The sequence below is a fragment of the Oxyura jamaicensis genome, chromosome 9 (assembly GCF_011077185.1).
Source record: "Oxyura jamaicensis isolate SHBP4307 breed ruddy duck chromosome 9, BPBGC_Ojam_1.0, whole genome shotgun sequence".
Classification (NCBI taxonomy): domain Eukaryota; kingdom Metazoa; phylum Chordata; class Aves; order Anseriformes; family Anatidae; genus Oxyura; species Oxyura jamaicensis.
In genome coordinates this window covers 16578600-16602405 of record NC_048901.1, presented here as the reverse complement: position 1 = coordinate 16602405, position 23806 = coordinate 16578600, and the positions used below count along the sequence as shown (strand labels likewise).

Sequence of the window (23806 nt, the reverse complement as noted above, 5' to 3'; positions counted from 1 at the left end):
TGTAGGTGTACTTGAGTTCCATCACTTATGTCTCCAAGCAACACAAACCTACCTCCTTTTTCTAAAACACACACTATTAACTGCAGTTACAGGCTTGAGATGAGGAACACCAGGTGAAACTCATCAGTCCATCCACATTAGATGGAAAGTCAGACACGATGAGTGCTACAGCCTTAAAGATGACTTACTGCTTACACTGCTAAAGACAAATAGCAACGGCTGCGCAGTCGAGGTTGCTTTCAAAGGTGTTTCTAGTCTTCCAACCACACAAAAGATTTGATGGAAAGCAACAGAAACCACCGAGCTGACCCTATGCTTAAACAATTAAATTAATGATCCTTTAAAATGTATACACTCATCCGCCCCTAAGGATACTGCACTCTGCCAGAACTCCACCCTGGAGAATAGCAAGGGTGGTTCTACCAAGTTCTACTTTGACCATCTCCTTTCTGCAATTCTATTATCAGCACCTTAAGACAACCCACCACACACACCACCAAGGCCTACGGGATAGGGATACTGGATCACAGAGATCCCCCTTTGATCTTCGCCCCTGAGTAAGACAGCAGCTCACACCAAGAACAACTTGACTACTATGGAGCAAAGAAGTGAGGAATGTGGAAAAAACCTAAGTGGAATTGTTACTTGGCAAAGAAGAATCAAAAGCCTGTAGCAAAACCAAGGCATTTATGGAACTACATATTAAACCTGTTTTTTAAACCATCTTCACATTGTAGAAGGGAAGAAAACCTTCAGATGTCCAGGGAGATTTTAGCATCCCCGAGTCTCACAGCTGGTTTGTAAATGCTTTTAAGTAAGAGCTCTGTAGTTGTCCTCCCACCTCTCCACCAGTTCCTACCCCCCAACATCATGAGGACATGTCACAGTACGTAACAGCCAACATTCCCACTAGCTCTCACCATGGCTAGGAAAACAGGTTTCATCGGATTTACGGTTCATCTTTGCAACACAATCCTGTACGAATACAAATCTCACCGATTTCAGGATTCTAAGTTCAAAAGCGTTAACAAACTGTTCTCTGCTTTTAAATAAGGAGGTCATGAGCTATCACTGGATATTTATACCAATTCCGTCGTGTGCTGACTTCTTACCCGCTTAATACGTGCCTGAAATCTCTTGGGGAAAAAGAAGAAATGCATTACTTAGCTTACCTCTAAGCTCTGCTTAAGCACATACAACTGGACACATACGATTCCAACAAACCAAACAGGTCGGTATCACCAGGATAGTTTTTATTTGCTCCCTGAATTAAATATTGGCAGATACAGAAAATTCAGATACCAACTATTTCCCCAACATTTACAAGACTGAGTTTGCAATGTCAGAAAACAAGCACAGTCCTGGCAACGGATAGTGTGAGTGCACAGGATCGCCCTGGCTGAACATCAGTTTTGAAGAGGCAGCATCCCTGGCCTCCAGCATCCAACACTGTCCCCTCACTGACAGTTGTGGCACCACGGAACGGCCAAGTAAACATCCTGAGTGGGCAGCTCCAGTGCATATTCCAACCCCCCTCTCACAGGATTTATTCCATGCTCCTCCTGAAGGGACAGAGGCAAGGTCAGCACGTCCAACATGTAACCCACCTACGAACACAAGCTGATTCCCACCGGGCCTTTTTTGCTCTGTTCTTTACAAGAGCAGAGAAGAACGCAGCACAGGGACATTTCCAAGCAAGTTGTTCTTAAAGGCCTTATTGCTGCCTGCCACACATCGTGCTGGCAACAAAGCGCCAGAGGCACGCTCGATCCCTGCTGCACGCCGAGCAGCTCTGCGGCTGCTGACCTTTAGAATGGGTTTGCAGCACTTTCCCTGTTGTCTGAGGGAGGGGAAGTTCTCAAATAAAAAGGCCTAAGTTTGAGTAAGAAAGCTTACATAACCAAAATCACATGAAAACACAAAGCACGTGCAGTTCAAGGAGATACCATTCGCTCTTCTTCACATTGGAGCAGAACTTAGGAACTTGCGTTCTCCTTAAAGGAGTTGGTGCGATCAGTGCCCTCAGAGCAAAACACGAGTGTAGTTGTGCAGCAGAAGCCAGGCATCTCTGCTCTCTCTGCTCCCTTTTTACAAAAAAAAAAATAACGGGGGTGGAGATGTACAGCTGGGGATGAGCAGCAGATATATCACATCTAAGATGTGGTAAACCATGTGGCATTTCATTGACCAGTGTGCATCCACTATTAGCCAACCCCTGTCGGGGAAGCTGAGTACCTATGATCCTGTTCTAAAGAGGAAACACACGGTATTACCAACTCCACTGTGCAACCTCGTGTTAGATCCTAGCACAGCAGATGGCAAGAGATTCTCCCTTTCATCAAGATCACAGAAGTGCCTTCTGGGCTGCAAAGTGCCTTGGGCCTCCTAAGACAACTGCATCTTCTCCAGGCACAGGAACTCTTGAAACTCAGTCCTGCACTCCAGATCCTCATCCACATGCTCCTACTTACCAACCTTGCCAGTGTCTCTTCAGCAGTTCTGAGCTCCAGAAGCAATGATGACTCCACATAATGTAGCTGTGTGACCACTCTTCCACAACCCCAATGGTTAGGTTTATATGGGCGATGCATTTGCATCTGTTTGCTCCTTTCATATTAATAACGAGGAGCTTCCAAAAGATAGCTTATAGTGTACCATATCCAGGCTCCGGAGGGATTCTAAATATCATCACCTCCTGCTTTTCCCTTGTGGTTTTTACACTGTGCTACAACCAGCCAACATGATGTGCCACCAGACAAGTGAGGGAGGGAAGGAAGTGGCCAAGTTGGGAATGCACAACATAATTAATGATGGGATTGTCAGTCACTTCGATGTCAGGCCCCACATCCACACACCATGCACTGGCACTGATCTTGCCCTGCCCACTTGGCCCGGAAAGGCAGTGAGAGTGCCTCTTCTCATGCCAAGCCACCGCGTCAGTCTTGGTCGCCGTCAGACGACTCTTCTTCTGCCTCCTCCAGCCACTGGATAAACTTCTGGAGCTGCAGAGAGAATGAAATGTAGGTGGGTAACAAGTGACAAACAGGTGCTGGGAACACTCAACAACTATATTGTGTCAGTGAGGACTGCTATCACACACAACGAAGAGAAAGGGTGTTTCTAGGAAACACGAATACAGAGGCAGATTAGAAGAAGAGACAGAAGTTTAGATGAAAAACAACTGGGATGCCATTGAAAGCACTGCTGGCCTGTACTACCAGTTGACTTTGCAAAGGTTTATAAACAAAGCAAAGGTTTAAACAAAGCCGCAGTTCCTCAGAGGTGGCCTTCTTCCCTTCCAACTCTTCCAAATCCAGGGGACTGGAACAGGGCTCAGCCAAACTGCAGCACAAAGTTCTGTCTGATGGAAGGGGGAAGTTTATACGCTCCCTTGCAACACAAGCCAAATGAAACCACTCAGTACAGCAAATGCTTCAAAATATATGCGAAGGGGCTGGTAAGCCAGGAATGAAAGCTTCAAAGGAATTGCATGGGGCCAGCAAACAGGGCATTGGCCTAAAGCCCATTTCAAATGGGTGTTGGCTTAGAGAGACCGTGCTGCTCCTCCAGAAAGTGCTGGCCTTATGCTACAGACCCCACTTAAAACAACATCCCTCTCCTACGGCCTCCATTCCGTGTTCAAACAGGATGATTATGGCAGAACGCACAGAAACATCCGCTCTGGAGAACAAAGTTGCGTTGTTTAGCACTCAATACACTGGTGCATTACTGGCCTACCAGCAGCTGCTCCACAGAAGGTGACGGTGGCACTGAACTCCAAGTTTCTTTTAGCAGTGTTTTAAAAAAAAAAAAGGCACAAAGACTTACCCTCTGGTTTTTACGAAGCTGCTTTCCCTTATCAGATGTGTCCCGCAGAGAGAACCAGTTGAGAATTACATCTTCTTCCAAAATTTCCAGCTGGTAAAATGTCATCAACACCTGCAGTGATTAGAAAAGAGCAACAGGGCTCTTTACAAAGTCTTTTGGGACTAGCTCATGTCCAAGCACAGAGTTTGCACGTAATCTGTTCTTCCAGCTCCATCTTCAACGGAAGGCAATCAGTCTGGTTAATTTTGATTTTATTATTAAAAATAGCTGTACTTCCCCTGTCAAGCCCTGTGCTCCTGGCAGCTGGATGCTACGACACATACCGAGTCAAAGTGCAAGCCCCATCACCTTCAGCTCTATGGCTGCAGAGTATGCTTGAGAGCTGTGGGCAACAAGAGGCCACAGAGGGCGTCAGCTCGAGATATTCTTTCTCTTTTTAAAGCACCCCAAATATATCCCCAAAGCAGATCAGATAAGCCACTCTTACGCAGGACCTGATACGCACAACCGTGACATACACAGAGGAGAGCGTGAATCCATACACCCTGCCTCAGGCTCCCGCTTCCTGTCAGTTCTCTCTGAAAAGTGCCTTATGGCAGGTGTCAAAGCAATTGGTCATTCACCAGCTCAAACTCCTGCCCCGCGCAGTGAGGGTAAGACACAGTCATGCTTTCTCAGAGTGCCTTTGTGCTCAGGCAGAGCAGGCACTTTGCAGTTGGTCTCCTTGCGGCAGAGCACTGACAAAGCTGTCTGCCAACTCCAAATATAAAGTGTCATTTCAATTCTCAGCCTCCAGGGAAACCCAAGCTCCTAGAACAATGGACACATGCCAAACAATTGCTGTAATTCAATGACATTTTGGCTCACCAAACCAAAGGCTTTTGGCTCAGCTCCACGCTAAGTGCTTTGCCATTAGCCAGAGGCACTGGTGGCAGAAGTTAAGATGACTCTGTCCTGAGGAACCAAGAGTTAAGCGGGCCCTAGGAGAGCTCTTCCAAAAAACAAGGGGCTTCTTGAGACTGCTGAAGGAAAATACTTGCAATTCAAATCAAATGCACTTGGTCTGATGACAGAAAGAACACAGGGACAAAATATTTGTGAAGGAGGATTGTGTAGGCAGATATTGAAAACTCCTGAAGTGAGGGGATAGGTAATAAGCCACATGTCAGCTGCCCTTTATTTCCAGTTTCACAACTAGGTCAGCCTGAATAAGAATTTTTGCCCTTATTCCCAGTTTTGCACTCTCAAGTAGCATAAACCATTTGGGCGTTAGATCCCAGGGACCATGCAGAGACAAATCAAGTGAAGCTCTTCCTAAAACAAGTCCCTGGCCTCACATCTCTTCCAGCACCACACAAGGTTATCAAGGTTTGAAGTTGCAAAAGAATAGCTCCCTTCAGGCCTCATGCTGGTAACAAATACTTACCCTCTGCAGTGCTCACTCTGAGACACAGAACCTTTTTTTTTTTTTTCTAAAGCAATTGTTACAGATGGATTTCCTGTACACACTCTGCACCAAGACATCACATTTCTCTCCTCTAAAGCAGACAAGCTGATGATATGAACAGGATGCGTTTCACCGCAAATCCAGCAAAAACAGGTCCTCAGGGCTGGGAGCAGATACTCACTTTAGCTATTGATGTGCAAAGACTGTCATGTTCCAGGAAGAATTCCTCAATGGCAAATAAGGCATTCAAGTGATCTGACGCACGTTTTATGTAGTTCTTAAACAACGGGGTCCAGTTCTTCAGCAGCTGCAGGGAGAAAGCACAGAAGAGTTCCTGAGCTATGAGACAGATGTGTGCACTCAGCCCAGCTTCTCAGCTGCACTGCGCTGAGAAGCTGACCCAGGACTGCGTTTTAAGAAACCCTTCAGCTAGCCAGTTACTGTGTTTGTCTCTCTCTGTCCAGTGAACAGATACTATTATGCCTCGTGTGCAGACAGGACATGGATTTGCCAAGTAGCTTTAAGACCATCAGTTAGCTTTCTTGGTTTTGCTTCTCTGGATGGAATACTAGACAATCCCAAAGAACATGTCTGATGGAGTCTGGTACTCAAAGAAAATCACATCACAGCAGACCGATAAGGAGAGGTATATACACACTCTCAAACTTTTCCCCAAAGTGCAGCTGACATTTCAGTGGCACTTTTCCACAAAGTAAAAGAGCAAATAGGAACTAAGATTTAAAAAAAAATTCCTATTTGCAAGTCAGATGTTTTATGTGTATCTACAGACTTGCTTGGAACCTAGAGCCTGCTGCAGGGAATGCGTAGAAAGGGTGAATGGCAAGAAACTGTTTCACTATTAGTGGATCCCAATTGTCTACTCCAAGGTTTACATTTGATGAAGCCTTTCGTTTAATAATTTTGGTGCTGCTGCTTCAAACAGTATTTCTGGCCAAGTTCCCTACAGCTCTTTCACCCGTACACATCAGAAAAGCGAGCAGCAGGGAAAGCTCTGCAGAGCAGCACACACTGACCTAAACCCGGGATAGGAGGTAATAAAGATGCAGCCTTGTCCATAAAAAAGTTTTAAGATAACAGAGCAAGGATGATAAGATACAGAAATTCCTCATTGGCCACATCATGACCAAGCCATCCCATGAAAATACGGTAACTATTCCACTGGCATGCTCATGCAGATACAGAGTCTTGCCGTGCCTGCAATATTGCGCCTCCTTACAGAACACACTCACCCGGTCAGTTTGGAAGGGAAACAGGTATTTGTATTTCTTAGGGACCTGGGGTGTGATGAAGTTCTGAGTCACCTACATTCAGGGTTCATCAGCTGTTCTGTCCAGAACAATTGTTCTCAGGCAGTAGCCATGCCAGAGGGAGAGCTCCATGACAAACAGTGGAGCTGGAACCCAAGCTACCGCGGGCTGTCGACACAGCCTGTGCTAGGAAATACTGGTCATCAACTCAACAGCACTACATTCTGTCACCTCTTCAATTACTGCAGCCAGGCATGAATTAGCATGCCTCAAGCAGACACAAAAAAAGGAAGACTAACACAAATGGATTGATCCATATAGGATATTGACTGGTTCAAGGGACAACAGTAAGAGCACAGAATGATCCTAATTGTCGTGGTATTACAACAAAAAGCTGAGAGCTGCATGATATATTTCCAAAAATTATTCTAACCTTTAGCAAAAGGCTTAATCCTAAACACTATTCCTTCTTCATCAGCCATTTCCTGCATTTTTATTCTTCTTTGGAATTCTTCACCTCAAATGCAGCACAGCTACTAGCAAGTTCCTTCCAGACTAAAATATTTTGTAATACCTTACTGTTAACATCTTTAAATCACAAGCTGGTACAATTCTAACCAGAAGTTATGAAATTTTTAGAAGTAATTTATAAAGAAAGCAGAGCTATGAACTCTCACAACCTCAGGACTCAATGTGCCTATTGCTGGGAAAGGGAGAAAAAAAAATACACCATCTCAGGTTGAGAACATGCAGTGTTAGTGTAATGGTGCTAATGGGGAACGGAGGGCTCAGCCCAGCAGAGCTCTTTGCAAAAAGATGCCTTTGAGACTGCATGACCACAGAGGCTGTGTTGGGAGTTTCATAAAAATCTGAACTGGAAGATTAGAAGCTTGCAGTTATTTTAGATTGAAAAGATACTGCAAAATTAAGAGAGAGCTGAGAGGGCTGTAGAGACCTACAAACAGTATCCTAACTTTCTAGGCTTTGACGTTACGACTTTATCTGGGTAACTCCTAAAAACAATTACATCCTGGAGAAGGCAATCAAGTTACTCTGACAAGTTTGTTCACTTCTTACCAGATCTGGTCAGTGATGCTGCATCCAAAAAGATTTGTGATCCACTTTTCTTCTCCCAGAAGAACAGTCTCAAGACCAGTCCTGTTTTACCCCCACCTCCAGCACAGAACACCATCATGAAATGCATGCAAATCACATGGGACAAAGCTCTAATTCTGACCTTGTTATGCCTTAACAGCATCTGAGCTGACCACCAGAAATTTCTCCAGTGAAAGCAAGGACCCACCTGCTCCCTGAACATACAACCCCATTTTGTGTACCCTTGCATCTTACAGAAGAAGATGGCTCCCGAACAGAAACCCACAGAGGTGCACCATACGTGCTGGCTGCTGGGCAGCACTGCAGACACAGGCCAGCTCACAAGCTGAATTGCCAAATTGCCTCACGTGGTTCCTTCTAAATATCCTCACCTATTGTCTGGTGATGCTTCAGCGATAGAGGCACAGCCTTCAGTTTACCAGCAACTTCAGCCACATTCTCTCAAATCGCATCTACGGTCTGGGAAAGGTCCTGTTTTCTGTACCATCTCTGCTTTACAACTCGTACAAGAACCAAACGAGATACCTGACACACATCAAACTGAATAACTATTTCTCAAGCCTCCACATTTCATCTGAAAAAAATACCCATGGGGATATCCTTTACCGGATGCTTATTTCCTAAAATTGCTGCAACACTTACGAGCTTCATGCTCAGGGGCCAACACTTCGGAGCACATACTGTGGTTTCAAGTCAAACCATACATCATAACAATGGCATTTCCACAATTTCCCCTCCTGAGATGTCTGGGACTGCTCTACCATTGCTCTAACACAAACAACCCATCTTCCTTTAGCATCTCTTCACTAGAACTGAGCTACAAGGAGAGTGAGAATCAGTCCTACAAAGTTCAGTAGGCTTCTGATATTCATCTGTCTCAGAATTCAAGTGTTTTCATCTCATACAAAATAACTTTGCCATATGTAAACCATTATAAGCAGATCTCAGCCTCATACAACCATCGACTGAGGCCATTTTAGCTGCACAGCTATGCATTGTAGCTACATCTTCATTATGCACTCACCTATACCAAGCTAGTACTTGAAATTCTCAGGGTGAGTTAAGTATTAGTAACTTAAAACACTATACTTTTTACTAATTAGGCAGCCAAAAGTTATTCAATGCAGAAGAAAAAACAGTTTTCCACTTTTTCAGATACTGTACAAACACATGTTCTGCCTCAAGAACTGGTCTCCCCTTTTCAGAGTTCTGTTGGTAAATAAGCACAAGCTGCTGCGCAGGAAGACCACTGGTATCTGCTTAACAAACCTTCAAAGGACAATTCTCTACTTGCATTAGAGGCACATCTCAACTCAAACAGTTATAACAGTGAGTAACATTACGTGTGCAATGGAATGGTAACTGTACACCTCACCAGGACGCTGCCTGCTGATATCAACACAGAAAGCCAGCACCAACAACTCTGCACCAAGGAAATTCTGCATTGAGGCACAGAATTCTCCCAGAGAAGGATACTTTAAGAAGCTTGCTGGCTGCTCTTTAACCAGGAACATTAGGAACCATTCCTTGCCATGACGTGATTTGACACTTGAATCTCTTTCCTGACTCCAAAGATATTTGTGTTTCATAAATGCACAGCACACAATTCCCTGCCTGAAGAAATTCCACCTGTCCATGACACAGGGCACAGTCACCCTGAATACGTTTTGATTATGATTGCATCTCGCTAAAGGTTGTTGATCGTGGCCTCTGCTGGCAAGCATGAACACGCCAGCTTTCCTACAGTGACATACGTATCACAAAGTTAGCCAGAGGTAAGCTCTCCATGTACTTACTTCCATTGGCTTTAGCTTCAAAGGGTTTGGGGGGTGGGGAGGCAATTATGCAAAACATTATTCATTTATATAGTACCCTTTATCTCAGACTAGAGCCTCTTCTGACTGGACGTTGCACTGAATTTCTCCTCTCCTACTCTTGCTCTGTTAGGACCCCAGTCAAGGGTCCTAACAACCTGTGGTCCCCAAACAACCACAAAACCATCTTATATAGCTACCAACTTCACCCACCCTGTCGCCTAGACATACTGCTTTCCACAGAGTCTAACACCTGCTGTAATGTTCTCTTCAGTCCTCCTTGGACTATCTTTTTCCAGGACAGGACAACTTACTGAGGAAAACTGACTGGAAAAATTAACAAAAGCAAGCAGAGTGAATAGCAGAACCTCACTGGTCCATCTAATAAACAGATCAGCTCCTCTGGGTGTTTCCTACAGAAGGCATCTTCCCAGATCCAGGAGATGAATTAAGTGCTGTGATGACACCCACATAATCAGTTTGCTTCCCTTCTCCATCAGCTTCAGGAAAGCTGACGCTTCCTCTAAGAAAGGACGATGAAGATGTCTAGCGTTCCTCTTTAGCTCTGGGAAGGACTAGTTTAAATTCTGTAGAAGACAAGCAGGTGTCAGATACATTACTCTAAAAGAGCACCTATGTAGCAAGTAGAGTTGCGAACTCCAAATACGCCAATACATTATAGCAAAGAGAAAGTCACTACAATGGCTTCAGCTTGGGTCAACAAAACCATTAACATGAAACTGCCTCCTTTTTAAAGCAGATCCTAAATCAATCCTAAAGCCAGGAAACAGAAATTGCCCTCACCCAATTACACAACCCCAGAGACAAACCAACTCTGCAGAGACACAACAGAACTCTGTATCTTCACAGAAAGACAAGATTATGCCTCTGCATTTAGCTGGAAAAAATTGGCACCAGTTACAGTACGCAGACAAGTAATGCCTTGGAAAAGATCCCACTGGGAGAGGAGAACTCCCTGCTGCCCCAAGGACAGGGCTTATGATGGATTAGAACTGGATTCCTGGAATGCAGGCCTATAAAGACATCCTCTAACAGTATCTCTGTGATCTCTTCTACAAGTTATACTCTTCTACTATCACGCGCAGGAAACAGAAATGAGCAGAGGTACTGAAGTAGAGCTCCCTGCACCTATGGCCTGAGGTGATTTCTGTCAAGCAGGTACAATAGTTTCAGTTCACTTCCAGGGAAGAAAAAGAGGCTCATGACCTCAAGGAGCTCAAGTGACTTCAGGCTTAAGCAAAAAGACTTCTCAGCCAGGAAGAACCTCATGAGTTCAGACTCCTACACACTAAGAGACAAGACCCAAGAAGAGACAAAGAGAGCAGCACTCACAGGAAGTAATGCTGAGAAATAGTTCTGGGAGTCCAGGTTTGCATCCAGCTGCTGCAGCGGGAACTCCAGAATCACTTTACTGAGCACCTGCATCATCTCCTTCAGGCCGATGTTATATGCATACCTGCAAGGAAAAAGACCAGAAAAAAAAGGTTTCTCAGCAGACTGGTTCCTCACATAGATACAGCAGCAGATTTGACTTGTATCTTCCAGAATTGTTTGTTTCCTCTCCCCAAAAAGCTTTCAGGTAACAAAGCCACCTTGCATTGCATCAGGCCCTGCGTAAAACCAACAGTCCTGGAAATCTGCTATCACTGTGGAATGAGCTGCTGCAGGGACAGCACCCTCACATTTACCAGAGCGCTGCATGAACACAATTGCGCAAAAGAAGGGAAACAGGTTTGTATTTGAGAAATACTAGGTAAAAGGCATCCTGATTACATGTTCCAGACTTGCTGCTGTACAGAGTGGACAAGTCACACCGCAGCACAGTCTCAGCTGCAGACAGCTGGTTGAATGTTGCAATGCGAGGAGCAGCAGTTCCTGCATGAGCTTACAGGAAGTCTGTGCCAAGAACTGGCTTTCTCTCTCCAGTGCATAATTACTTAATAGCAATTCAATCTCCCGTTACAGAACTGGGGCTGGAAAAGCTTAACGACTGAGGAAGCTACAGATGCATCAACTCCTGCCATCATTCAGTCACAATCTCTAATCTGCATTTCTCATGCTCTAATAGTGGTAAAATTATTGTTTAACAATCAACATGGGTATTCACATAGTTTCTCCCCTTCCTAGATCTGCCGTTAAACACAACCGTTCAGAATAAGGAACAGCATTTTCAAGGGGACACTCACTTGAGAGAGTTGATTTCCAGGACCAGGTTGTCACAAGAAATGTTTTCCTCTTCACCCCTCTGTAACGTACCCAGAACCTCATTCTGGAAAACTAATGAAAGAAAGGACAAGTAGTTAGGCCAAAGAAGAGCACATATTCTTCAACTCGTTCATTATGAAACAAACTGTGCCCTTATTTTTTCTCAGGTTAGTCTGAACCCCTTTTAAATCCATGTGAACCAAGAACAGAAAATCAAAGCATATCTGCCAAAAGAAACAGTTCCTATAAGGAAATTTAATTCTCCAATACAATTACAGCAGGAAGCTCTCCAGAACAGGGAACTTTGCTGGATCTTCACACAATCTGAGTTTAGGCAACAACACTGCCATTTGAACAGATGACTCAGGGAAGTCATTTTCACAAAGGCCCAGTGATCATGAGTGAAAATGATGAAGGATCTTTGCCTAGCTTCTCACCCTTGGCTGCCTTGGGTTAACGTACAACAGCAATATAGTGAGTATTAAAAACCAGGGCAGCAAATGCAGAAAGTGAGGTCAGGAAGCAAACACATTACATCCGTCCAATACACCTAGATATCAGCACAAGTCTCCCTGTCTGCATTACCTGCAGACTAACCATTGTTCTCAATGGCCCCATCTCTCACCTTTGATGTCATCTAGCTGAGGGGATGCTGCCCGGCTGTCTGGCTCTTCAGAGCCCATGCTCAGGTCACTGTCTGACTCACTCTCTTCTTCTGAATGCATAGCTGGGCCTGATGAAGAAGAGAAGACACCATTCAATGCTCAAAAGCTTCAGCTGTCAGATGCATGTGGAACCAGGTATCCCAGGGACTTCACAATCAAATCAGCAACCATCTGTCCTTGCAAGAAAGGCTTTACTCGCAGGTCCAGATGGTTAGAATTGCTGCAGAGGGAACACTACAGCTGGCACTGGGATTGTTACTATTATTATTATTTTTTAAAGTCTGCAGGCAGACAGCAAAGGACAGGAACAGAAGCAAATGCATTTGTGCAGACTGCTGACTCATTACGGAGCAGCGTCAGCACAGGCTCTGTCACTAGCAGGTAGAAAAACAGAAGAACCCAGAAGAGCCAAAGCCTATCCCGTTGAACGGAGGGCCTGGTGGCCCACGGTGTGCCATTCACAGCACAGACAGCTGTGTGTGTTCATCCAGTTCATTGTGTAAGTCAAAGATAAAATAACCATGTTCCATAGAGCACAGGAGGAGATAATCTGGTCTATCGCCTAAGTAACCTCTCACCTTCAAACACAAATATGTTATCTGAAGGCCCAACTGCTTCGTAGAGCCCAGGCCTTATTCTGGGAACAATTATCAGTGTTCTTCTCAGCAAGTTTCCCTGACACAAAGTCTGTCTGCCCATCCCCAGGTGACTACGCTAAAGTCTTCCTTACCCCATAGACTCTGTCTCTGCTCTTCTTCATCCTCTTCATTCTTGTCATCTGCTTTCCAAAGATAGCCTTTGCCTTCTGAGCCTACATCCTTTTTATTGTAACCTGAAAAAAAAACAGCGATTAGGAGGTAGATGTACTGGACCTGCTCATGGGTAAACCTGAAATAGACTGGTAAAACATGCATACTACTGCCCTTAAATATCCTTCAGTCAGAGGGAACCGGGATTCCTGAAGATGCACACATTTTTCCACTTCTATCTTCCCACTTGCCTTGGCAAGCAACCACCGACTTACCCCCCGCAACAGCAGCAACGTTTAGTTGAGCATGTTTAGATGCCTCAGCAAACCAAGGCTGGTAGAAACAGCATCTCACAAGGACAAAGTCCTTGGACACATTCCAGGTACAAGGACATAAATCTTGCAACCTGCCTTGAACTGAACATTTCTTTCAGCACCAGCTTATTGTCTCTTAGAAGCTCCTACTCCAGGAAAAAGGGAGGGAAAGACCCCAGAAAACGGAGGGCAAAGTCCTCTGCACATTCTGAGCATGTGGAGCCAGAGACTCTCATACCTTTCAGTTTGACTTTATTCTCCTCCTTATTCACGCCAGAATCATCACTGAACTGGTCGTCATCCTCTTCCTCCTCATCTGGTGGGTGCAGAGAGATCACTGTGCCCTCCGAAAGAGTGATGCCAGGACCTACTACTACCTGCAAATACGTGCAACATATCTTAGTGAAGAACTACCCCGACTGCTCCCTCGTCCCACCACCAACTGGGACGATGACAGCTCCAGACAAGCTATTCCAAGAGAGTCAAACAAATGTAACTACAGCTGTCAGCGCTGCTAGGCCACGTAGCATGCTACCCTAGCCAAAATGCCCAAAGGAAGAAGTGGCAGCATGCCCCCCACCTCTGAGAAAAGGCCTGGAGCAGCCCCGTATTCAGGTATGGTTTAATGTATAAGCCTAGGAAGTGCCAAGAAAGGCAGAAAGCAATACAGACACCAACACAACTCACCTGAGAGGAGAGGACACAGCGGGGCTTTAGCTTTACTTTCTCCTTCACTTCAGCATTATCACAGACAACAGAATGGAAGATCTCTACGTTATCTGCTATCTGCACGTTGTCCCAGAGAAAAGCTCCATCCAAAACGACTTTATCACCTGTTACACACCATCAAGTACAAATATTATCATCAAGGCAGACTGCTGCTCTCCCACCCTGCTGAGTGCACTAGAAAGCATTTTACTAAACCTAGGACTAAACAATGCCCTCGATGCACAAAAGGTGTTAGATGAAAGGAGAAAAATGGCCTTATAGGCCTACAGACACTTAACCGTTGAGTTTGTTCCCACAGAGATTGAAGAAGTTGACAATAACAAGGGACATCTTGGTATTGCACAAACACAGCCAAATCACACACACACAAAAAAAAAAAGCAAGATGCAAGCCAGAACTAGAAAGAAGGGGTACCAGGCAGCTCTCAAAAAACGATGCCCCTCATTGGCAGGATGTTGGTGATGATAATCCTAGGTCATTAAACACCATGCATTCTCTTCTGTTGAAACAACTTATTTGCATGAAGTGCCTCCCACCTTTCAGCATCGTTAAGGTACTCTGACAATTTTTATCTATTTCCTCCCCTGCAAAACTAAGCTTTTCTCCTTTTTTCCCCATTAGAATTCAGTGAGTACCTATAAGCATTTTTGAGAGCCAAATGTACTGACCTTTTTTAAAAAATCCCAAGACATTGTGCCCTTAATCTGGCACACCCTGCTTGGCCCCCCCCCCCCCTTCTCGTACTCACCTATCTTACAGTTCTGCCCTATAACACTGTTTGTTATGGAGCAGTTGCTGCCAACGACGGTTCCCTGCCCGATGAGCACGTTCTCTTCCAGCACGCTGCCGTGACCAAGGCTAACATCCACCCCCCGGTAAATGTTGTGTTTAGAATGGGTGTAACTCTGATTCTCGTCATCAGTGAAGTTCATCTCTGGAGTCAAAGGATAAACCCAGCGTCTGATGATGTCGGAGCACACAGCTTCATACATTAGCAGGTTGCATATATGGGCACCATACTCCTCCGTCGTTACATGCATGTGGATCTGGTTCCCTAGGACCTGGAAACAGGACGGGACGTGTCAGAGTATTCTCTAATGCCAGGTGACAGGATCTTCCTCCTAACATCCCCCTCCTTACCTCCTCATTCACTAACAGACCACGCACAAAGTCATCCCGCGTCTGGTAGTCAAAATTGTCTGTAAAAAGCTCAGCCACCTGCCAGGAATAAAATGTAAAGACACAATATAATTATGGAAAAAGTTGTCAGGGAAGCCAGTTAATGAATGGCTGTTCGGCGGTTCTCAGAGATGAGTTACACAGCATAGGAAAGTGATGCTCTTGCCTTGAAGAAAGCTTTGATTCCTGCCAGTAGGAGTGTTGACCTTCCCATCTCTTCCTCCTACCGCAGACTATGAACAGATTCTGGTTTTCAGAAGGGGCAAAACATATAACTTTAGCACCTCCAAGCAGTCCGCCCAGCCTCGCTTTGTAGTTTCACTCCCAAAGGAAAGCTGTAGACCAGCTCTTTCAGAAGCGGGAGAGATGTTACCAAGCCATTACTACGCCTAGGCTGGAACAACCCTGAACGTTACCCTAACGTGGTACCAGCTTGCACATACTGACGCTTTTCCACATTATAGGCATCACCTCTGCTCCACAGACTTTACTACTGCTTACTTTCCAGCATGGTTTCATCCTGTGCCCAATCAGCCACTCAGTCTGCTGGTGCATCTACTGCTTAGTTCTGCCTGGCCTCGAGCAGGAACAGGCTGGGCTCACAGAGCTGTGCCACGCCATCCCAGCTCAGTCACCGAGCACAGCAAGGAGTTCAGGTTTTCAAACCAAGAGCACATGCACCCCCTGCACGTCAGGAGCACCAGGGAAGCAATGCAGATTTAATTGTAGACCCTCGGAGGGGCAGAGCTCACCTGTGGAGAGCAGATGCTGATATGACAATCCAGCAAGTCATGGCGCACCTCCACGTTCTCAATAGAGTTCTGAAACAGACTCTGGAAGAGGAAAAAATGCAGGTGATCTGAGCATCGCACACAGCACTGAACCCCTAAAGTCTTCCCCAAGCCAGAGGTACCATGTTGATTGAATTCTTAAACTTGCTGCTGTTCTGGAGATCAGAGAAATCCACAATCTATATTGAGCCAAGCGTAGCAGGCACAGCCCAGGCACACACACAGCTGTGTATCAGTCAGCTTCATCCGTACAAAGTGCAGTTCTCCAAGAAACAGCTGGTACATCAAACTATCGCTTTCTTTCAGGAAGATCCCTACCTTTAGTTGTTAAAAAGCTACAAATGTACAAAGAACACTAATAAACCCAAATGCAATATTGACGGCTTTCATACCCCCTGTGGATTGTTACAGTTGTGGGGTGGTTTTATTTTCCTCCTCCTTTTTTGTCTTGGACAATGATTTGTGCTTTCATTTGAAGGGAGGGAATAGTCTACCAATAACCGATTTAGAGATGAATATGTCGTGTATATTCATAGTCTTACTTCTGATTGGAGAAAGAGAAGGGTCCATTTATCTAACTGAAGTGCCTCCACAGATGTGTGCTGAGCATTCAGTACATTATTAGCAGAGCCCCTAACCTCTCCAGGGAAGCAGTTCAGGCAGAAGCGATGAGAGGTACTACACCTTGCACCTCCCGTTGTTCCACCCTGTGTCAGGCTCAGCGTCACTTCAGAACGGTTTGTGTATGACAGTGGCACAGGCACCCCAATTTGCAAATCTCTGTGACAGCCATGAATCATCCACCTCCCTTGTCTCATACGGAGAAAAGGATGCAAACTGAATTTTGAGAAATGCCTGCCCCATCTTCAAACTCTGCAATGAATCCCAGCACGATTTCACCGAGCCTTACATAAAGGTTAAAGAAAAAAGAAGCCAGTTTACCAAGCGTTACTTCCTACCACCTGCTCCTCCAAAAGAAGCAGCAAGCACAGTTCCCCAGCCCTCCCTCAAGGAGGATTTCCTCGGTGGGCTACTTCACTACTGCAGCCCTTTTCCACCCATCAGGTTCCAGACGCACCATAGGAAAGCGGAAGCGTTTCAGCCCCTGGGTTCTCTGATAGTGAAGGACGCGGTTTGTGGCGCTGTCCATAGCAATAACAATGTCATCCTCCTTGCACCTGGCGTGGTGACCAGGCGAGGACTCCTTGAAAATCATCGTCATCACAGAAACGTTCTTTTCCATCTTACGACGCAACCTGAAAAAACGAGGGCAGAATTTTAAGATCCCTCTCCAGATAGAGCCCAGACAAGCACATCAGGCAAGCACGCGTTTCTTTCACCACCTACTTGTGCTCTTCCAAGGCTGTGGATATGTTGAAGTTGGACACCACGTCCCCAGTGACCAGAATGAAGTCAGAGCGAACGAGGGACTTGGCATCAACATCTCTCAGCACGTCCCCCAGGGAGCGGTACAGGTCGGAAGTCACAAAGCGCACCGTGTTGGGGGAGGTGTGCCGGCACCACTTGGATTTTCTGAGAGGAGAAAAACACGTCAGAAAGGCACAAAAACAATATTCCTACAGAGAACTGAGGAGGACACAGTGCATGGGACATCCAGAAGTGAATGCAGGGAGAATCCCAGCACAACAAGCACACCATCCACTGGCTCAGGCACGTCTGTTTATCAGCAGAGGAACTGAAGGAGGTCAGACGGAGAGCAAAGCTCACAGGAACGTAGGAAACCAGACTTCCCAGTGAGCCAGGACTTGACAACAGAAACAAAAAAGCTACACACAACCCTTTTTTTTCTTAGAAAACAGCAAAGACTGCGTGCTTCTTTTCAGCACCCGGGGGCAGAGGTGCTGCCGGCCCAGGCTGTTTCCACATGCTGCGTGACACAGCGAGGCAGGGCACAACGCAAGGGGGGTGCTGTGATTTACACGGCTACCCAGGCAATCCCTGCTCTTAAGCAAGAATAGTTAAATGCAGCCCCCGAACAGGCAACCCTCTTAAAACACCGTGCAACCACACTCCTGAGGAGGAGGAATGGTCTTTCCTGAGATGTTAAGAGACATCCCTTGAAACTGAATCTAGTGCACGCAGCTTTCATCAGCAGGATCAGAGCAATGTAAGACCTTTAAGCTTGCTGGAGGACAGAAGAATTTTTTCCATGACAAAGCTAAAAAGGAGAAGAGATTCTTACTGTAAATGCTCTTTTATCTCAGCTGACTTCCAACAGCAGAAAACAAAGGTTTCTTCCACTCCAGTCGCTGTTAGGAACTCCAAGGTGTAGTCAATCATGGCCACGTTTGCCATAGGTAAAAGAGCCTAAGAAAAACAGACACGCAGAGAACTGAACAAACGCTGCACCTCAGCGTCAGCAAGTCCCTCCCAAAGTCAGGACACAAGACCATTGGCAGTGCCAGAAACTCAACAACTAACTGCAGTACCTCCCTTCATCGCAAATGTTCACATTGGGTCTAAGCAGTACAAAGCAGTTTCTGTGTTATATAGGGGAAGATCCTCACCTCGCAGAGGAAGGCGTAAGTAAAATGAAGTTATCATATAAATCTGTCCTGGTTTTGGCTGGGATAGTGTTCATTCTCTTTGCAGTAGCTGGTACGGTGCTGTGGCTTGGGTTTAGGGTGAGAATAATGCTGAGAACACACCAGTGTTTCAGTTGCTTCTGAGCAGTGCTTACGCTAAGCCAAGGACCTGGCAGCTCGTGCTGCCCTGCCAGCGAGGAGGCTGGGGGTGCACGAGGAGCTGGGAGGGGACGGGGCAGAAAAGCTGTCCCCTTTATCAACCCGTGACTTTTACCTTATCTCTTAATCTCTTCCCCACCGCACAGGGAGGGAGGAGCGAATGGCTGCGTGGTGCTGAGCTGCCTGCTGGGTCAAACCACAACAAAAGCTCTTCCGTGAGGACTCAGCTAAGCTCGACTAGAAAACTCACATATCCTAGCGCGTCGCTTCCCTGACTCAGGCTTCAGCTGCTACAAGAAAAACCTGTCAGACGTGAACGATGGAGCGCAGGAGTACGAGTGTCCAGGAGGAAAGGAGGAGGGGGGGAGATGCAATCTGAAGTGAATTGAGTATTCTCATTCGAGATTCAGGCCATACCTTTAAGCCCGGTTACTGATGTACAACTGAACGATCTTTCAACATTCTTTAACTCATTTCTTGTCCTGTTTTGTTTCGGGCCTGATGTCGTGTGTGCAATTATGACCACCGCAAACATATAATTAGCAGATGAGGTAGGATCGCTGCTCAGACCTGGAAGCACTCCTTCCTTTCACGTAAAGCGCTCCGATTTGGGTAATTAAAATGCTTTTTCACCCACTTTTCAGCCCCATTCTTTCCTTCTCCCACCCCCACGTCCGCCGCTGCCGCACGAGCAGAGCAGCAGACCCCTGGCCGCACGGAGAGCGGCTCCCCCAGCACAGCCCCGGGGCTGCCGCGGCCCCACGGCCGGGGAAGGCGGCGGGGCCCTGCCGCAGCCCGGGGGTTGCGCTCCCCTCACGGCCCGGCCCAGCCCCGGGGCCGGCTCTCACCCGCGGCCGGTCCTTGGAGATGGGGAAGAAGCGCCGGTTGAAGCTGTCGGCCACCAGCACGGCCTGCAGCGGCGGCGGGGGCTCCTCCTGCGGGTCGGAGCCGCGGCCGGGCCCCGCTCCGGCCCCGCGCCTGGCAGCGCCGCGGGCCGCCATCTCCTCACGCTGCCTCCTCGCTTCCCCTCTCACTTCCGCTTCCGGGCCCGCGCCGGAAGCAGCGACAGGAGCCCGGTGGGGACACAACAGCGCGAAGGCGAGCTGCGCGGGAAGGGGGACGCGCATGCGCAGTGCGGGCGGGGGGGCTGTGAGGGGGTCTCCTGTGAGCCCCCCCTTGGGGAAGCCCCCCCCCCCCCCCAGGAGCTCCTGCTCTGGAAATAAACCTTTTTCTCTCTGATTTAGTCTCTGTGTTTGTGTAACCACCACGATGGCGGGTCTGTCCCGCCGTGCCCTGCGCCCTGCACCAAGGCTGGCCCCAGCCCCACGGTCCCTGAGGGGCTTCCCTGAGCCCCCCCGAGGTGCTCCCCTGTGGCAGCGGGGCTGGCACCGCGTCCTCCCGCTCTGTCTCCTCACCAGCCTCTCCCGAAGAGGAAAATGAAGGGAGGCACAACGCAGGCATCAGGCCTCCAATTGTCCCAGCGTTGTCCCCTCAGCCCAACCCCTCTGTCTGAGGGGTTTTGCTCGATTGCTAGGGGGAAAAGTATGTGGTATGCACGACACAGCACCCCTTCCCACTGCTTTAATTGCATATTCCCAACTGACTTAACAGAAAACACCTCTTCATCTCCCGAAGGACACTGCAGCATTGGGTGTTCCCTGAATTTCTGTTCAGGCATCGCTTGCATTGTGCCATCTGCCCCAGCAACTTGTGACTGAGCCCCTGCTGTGCCGCACCTTGTGGCGGAGTTGCTTGACCTTAGATACTTGTTTGGAATAAAGTGGCAAGGATGGACACAGTGAGAAAATGAAAATGAGCTGCCCTGGAGAAATAAATTGTTCCCATCATGTTCAAAAATAGGTATCCGCATCCCCTCGGGAATCCTGTTGCCGCAGTGAAGAAGCTAACCCCGGAAAAAAAGCTCCCAGATGGTTTCAGCCCAGGGGTTACAGCTTGGGGAATTAACCAAGAGGTGGATTTGTCATTGCCTGAGGGCAGGACAGCATCATCCTTCCTGCCTATGTAGCATTAAGCGCATAAACAGCGCCAGAAATCAGGTCTGATCCAGTGTGCACAGCCACTGCCCATGTCAGGACAGGGCACACAGAGCTCGGCAGGAGAATCAGCAGATTATCTGGCTAATTGCATCCTGTTCTCTCCAAATGAGGCGACTTTCCAAGACGTTGCCCTGGTAAATTGGCAGGAGCAGGGGAAAGCAAATCAAGGTAATTGCTAATGAACTGAACTAAAAATCAGCCTGATAAATATTCCTCAGGCTTTGCAGAAACATTTCCATTTGGTTTCAGTTGGGACTTGCAGGCCACATCAAATATCTTCTGAAAGTGATATAATTCCAGGGGAGCTTTTAGAATTGAAATTACCAGAATAAACAAACAAACAAACAAATAAATAAATAAATGAGGCTGTACTGGGTTACACTGAAGGACCACTGAGCCCAATATCCCGCAGTGGCTGGGAAGGGGATGGGAAGCCCCATGGACTGTAGGTTTTTTCCATCTCCTTCATCCTTCCGAGCATCAATGAGCAAAATATAGCAGCTCTGGAAACAGTGAGCACTCTGGGGATGCTCAGCTCCTTGGGGCATCCGCCTTCCAGTCCCTGACCCTACATGTGTAACCCTTCTCTCTTTTCTATTTGTTGTCCTCTCGGATCATTTGGTCACTCCCTGGCTTTTCCCTCTGTGTAGAAGATGCCCCATGAGGTATTGTTAAGCCTTGGCAGGCAGCTCCAAATTTGGGCCTATTTCAGACAGCTTTGGGGCTCCACATCCACCCACAGGGACTTGTGGCAGGGGTTCCCGAGGGTGGTGGGACTCGCAGCAAGGAAGATCACAGGAGGTCTGCATGGAGGAACCATGAGATTATATTGCTCACCATCCCTCACCGGCTGCTTTCCCGAGTAGCCCCGGGGTGGCAGTGCTCACACCCAGGTCACAGACACGGTCCCACGCAGGTAACGGTGCTGTGCGGGTTCTGCTGCTCGCACTCTGCCCCGTCCTGTGCTGATTCACCTCGCCACCACACTCAGAGACTGACGGGGCTTCGGGCAGTGCAGGCTCCTCGCATCAGCTCAGCGAGGACAGCCTGCCCAGGGGAAATGAGTCAGTGGCCATCCGGCCCTGGCACACGCTCCTGGAGGCAGCCAGCCTCGTGACCGCGGAGGCTGCTCAGTCCGAAGAGCGAGACACGTTTCCCATCAGGGGACAGTGCTGGAGCTGTCACAGGAACCAGTGCTCCCAGTCACAAGGAGGTCTGCCTCTGCACAAACACCAGCAGATCGCTTTCAGGGGAAAACCACTTCCCGTGCCCTTCCCCTGCTTCTTATTTAGCCCCTGTGCAACTTCTCGCACCACCACTACACCAGTACCACCTCCATCCCTGGGCCCCCTGCCCTTCAACACCTGCACAAGTTGAGGGTTTCCCCCGGATCTGCACTCTGCACTGAGACATGTGAAATTCTGTGGTTCGGTGGCACACAGGAGCAGAGCTGCCTCCTGTTTTCTCAGCTAACCCTTCTCCAGCTCTGCCCCACGTGGATTCCTGCAGCAGAAGAAGCTGGGAACAGAGAGGCTCACCCTTCAGAAATAAGCAGTGGCTGGTATGAAGTGATGGCTGAGCCAGAGAGAAAAAGACGTCTCTTTTGGAAAGCCAAAGGGCTGAGCAAGAACTGGGGGTTCACAACCACAGCCAAGGAAACGCCATGCTGCAGAGGGTTACAGGGACAGGATCTGGTGTCATCTGCATCACGAAAAGGGAGCCCGCGGTGCCTGGTCAGGGCTGCAGGGGACAAAGAGGAAATTCCCTGGCTTAAACAGCCAGAATACCCAGGAGAAGATGACTTCATTTCCAGAGCCCCTTGGATGCCTCCAACTCCCCCCTACCCAGGGGAGGCCCTATGCCACCAGCAGATGTTGCTCCGTTCCTGCTCCCCTCTCGTGTGCGAGGGCAGAGGGCAGGGCTGTCCCTCATCTTCTCCAGGGGAGGAAAAGGGCTCCTGCAGCCTCCCCTCCGAGAGCAGCCCCAGCCCCGCCTGGAGGAGATGCCGGGGACCCGCCTGTCCCTCTGCCTGCTGCGGCCGCACCAGCTGTGTGGCTTCAGGAAGGAGGCAGCCCCGCGTCCCTCTGCCAAAATCCTTTGATCAAGGCAGGGCTCCCAGCGCTGCTGCTCGGAGCAGAGCCCACGTTTCCTGTAACCCTTCCTTCCCTGCGCCCCCGCTGCTCTGTGGGAAAGGCGAATTTATTGGCGCTCCCGGTCCGAGGGGCTCCACATCGCCAGGCAGGGCTGGGAACCGAGCAGTATTTCGGTAGTTGTGCCATTGCAAGGATCCGCTCAGCTGCTCGTGCACCCCAAGGTTTGTTTCAAAAGAGCTTTGTGTTGGGGCTGCCTTAAGATGTAATGAAGGCAGAGAAGGGGAACTTTCTCAGGGAGAGCTCTGCAGCTCCCTCCATCACTTCAAAGCCAGCGAGAAGCCACCTTATCTTGACAGATGTTGTACGCCACGGAGCTGCTTACCGAAGTTATGTTTCCCATGGCCTCACTCCAACACTTCTCTTAGTTTGTCAGGGACATATTTCAAACTGTAACATTGCAGAAAAGTAGAAGGAAGCAGCTGATTAATGACCATTTCCTGGTAGCGTAGAGGTGCTGGCTCGGGTTGTAGCCGTACCAAAGAAGAGGGAAAATACTGGAAACCAGAAAGAAATGAAGTCTCTTGGATCAGAGGCTCCTCTTCTGCTTTTTTTCCAATTCATACTGCTACGGTGCGGTGTGCTGGGCTGTGCGGTGACCGTACCCGAGGTGTGCTGAGGAGCTCATCCCATTGCTCCCACTGCTCCAGTCACACCACTGGGAGGACTGGGCAGAGACACTGGGAGCAGCCTCCTCATCCCCACCACGGCAGCACCGCCCCGTGTGCTGCCTTCGATGCCCTAAGCAGATGAATTATTCCTGCTTCT

The 23806-nt window shown here is 48.0% G+C and overlaps 1 protein-coding gene across 1 annotated transcript; it reads right to left on the bottom strand.

Moving 5' to 3' along the window:
* Positions 1-1232: 1232 nt before the first annotated feature.
* On the bottom strand, positions 1233-19887 carry EIF2B5 (eukaryotic translation initiation factor 2B subunit epsilon). Its single transcript, XM_035334666.1, has 16 exons — positions 19680-19887; positions 18330-18454; positions 17474-17659; positions 17205-17382; positions 16088-16168; positions 15297-15374; positions 14905-15217; positions 14115-14260; positions 13666-13804; positions 13095-13196; positions 12325-12432; positions 11681-11771; positions 10827-10950; positions 5457-5582; positions 3829-3939; positions 1233-3002 (listed from the first exon to the last, which is right to left on the bottom strand). The coding sequence occupies exons 1-16, from the start codon at positions 19830-19832 to the stop codon at positions 2937-2939; spliced, it is 2127 nt and encodes a 708-aa protein (XP_035190557.1). The 5' UTR covers positions 19833-19887; the 3' UTR covers positions 1233-2936.
* Between the last annotated feature and the right edge of the window lie 3919 nt (positions 19888-23806).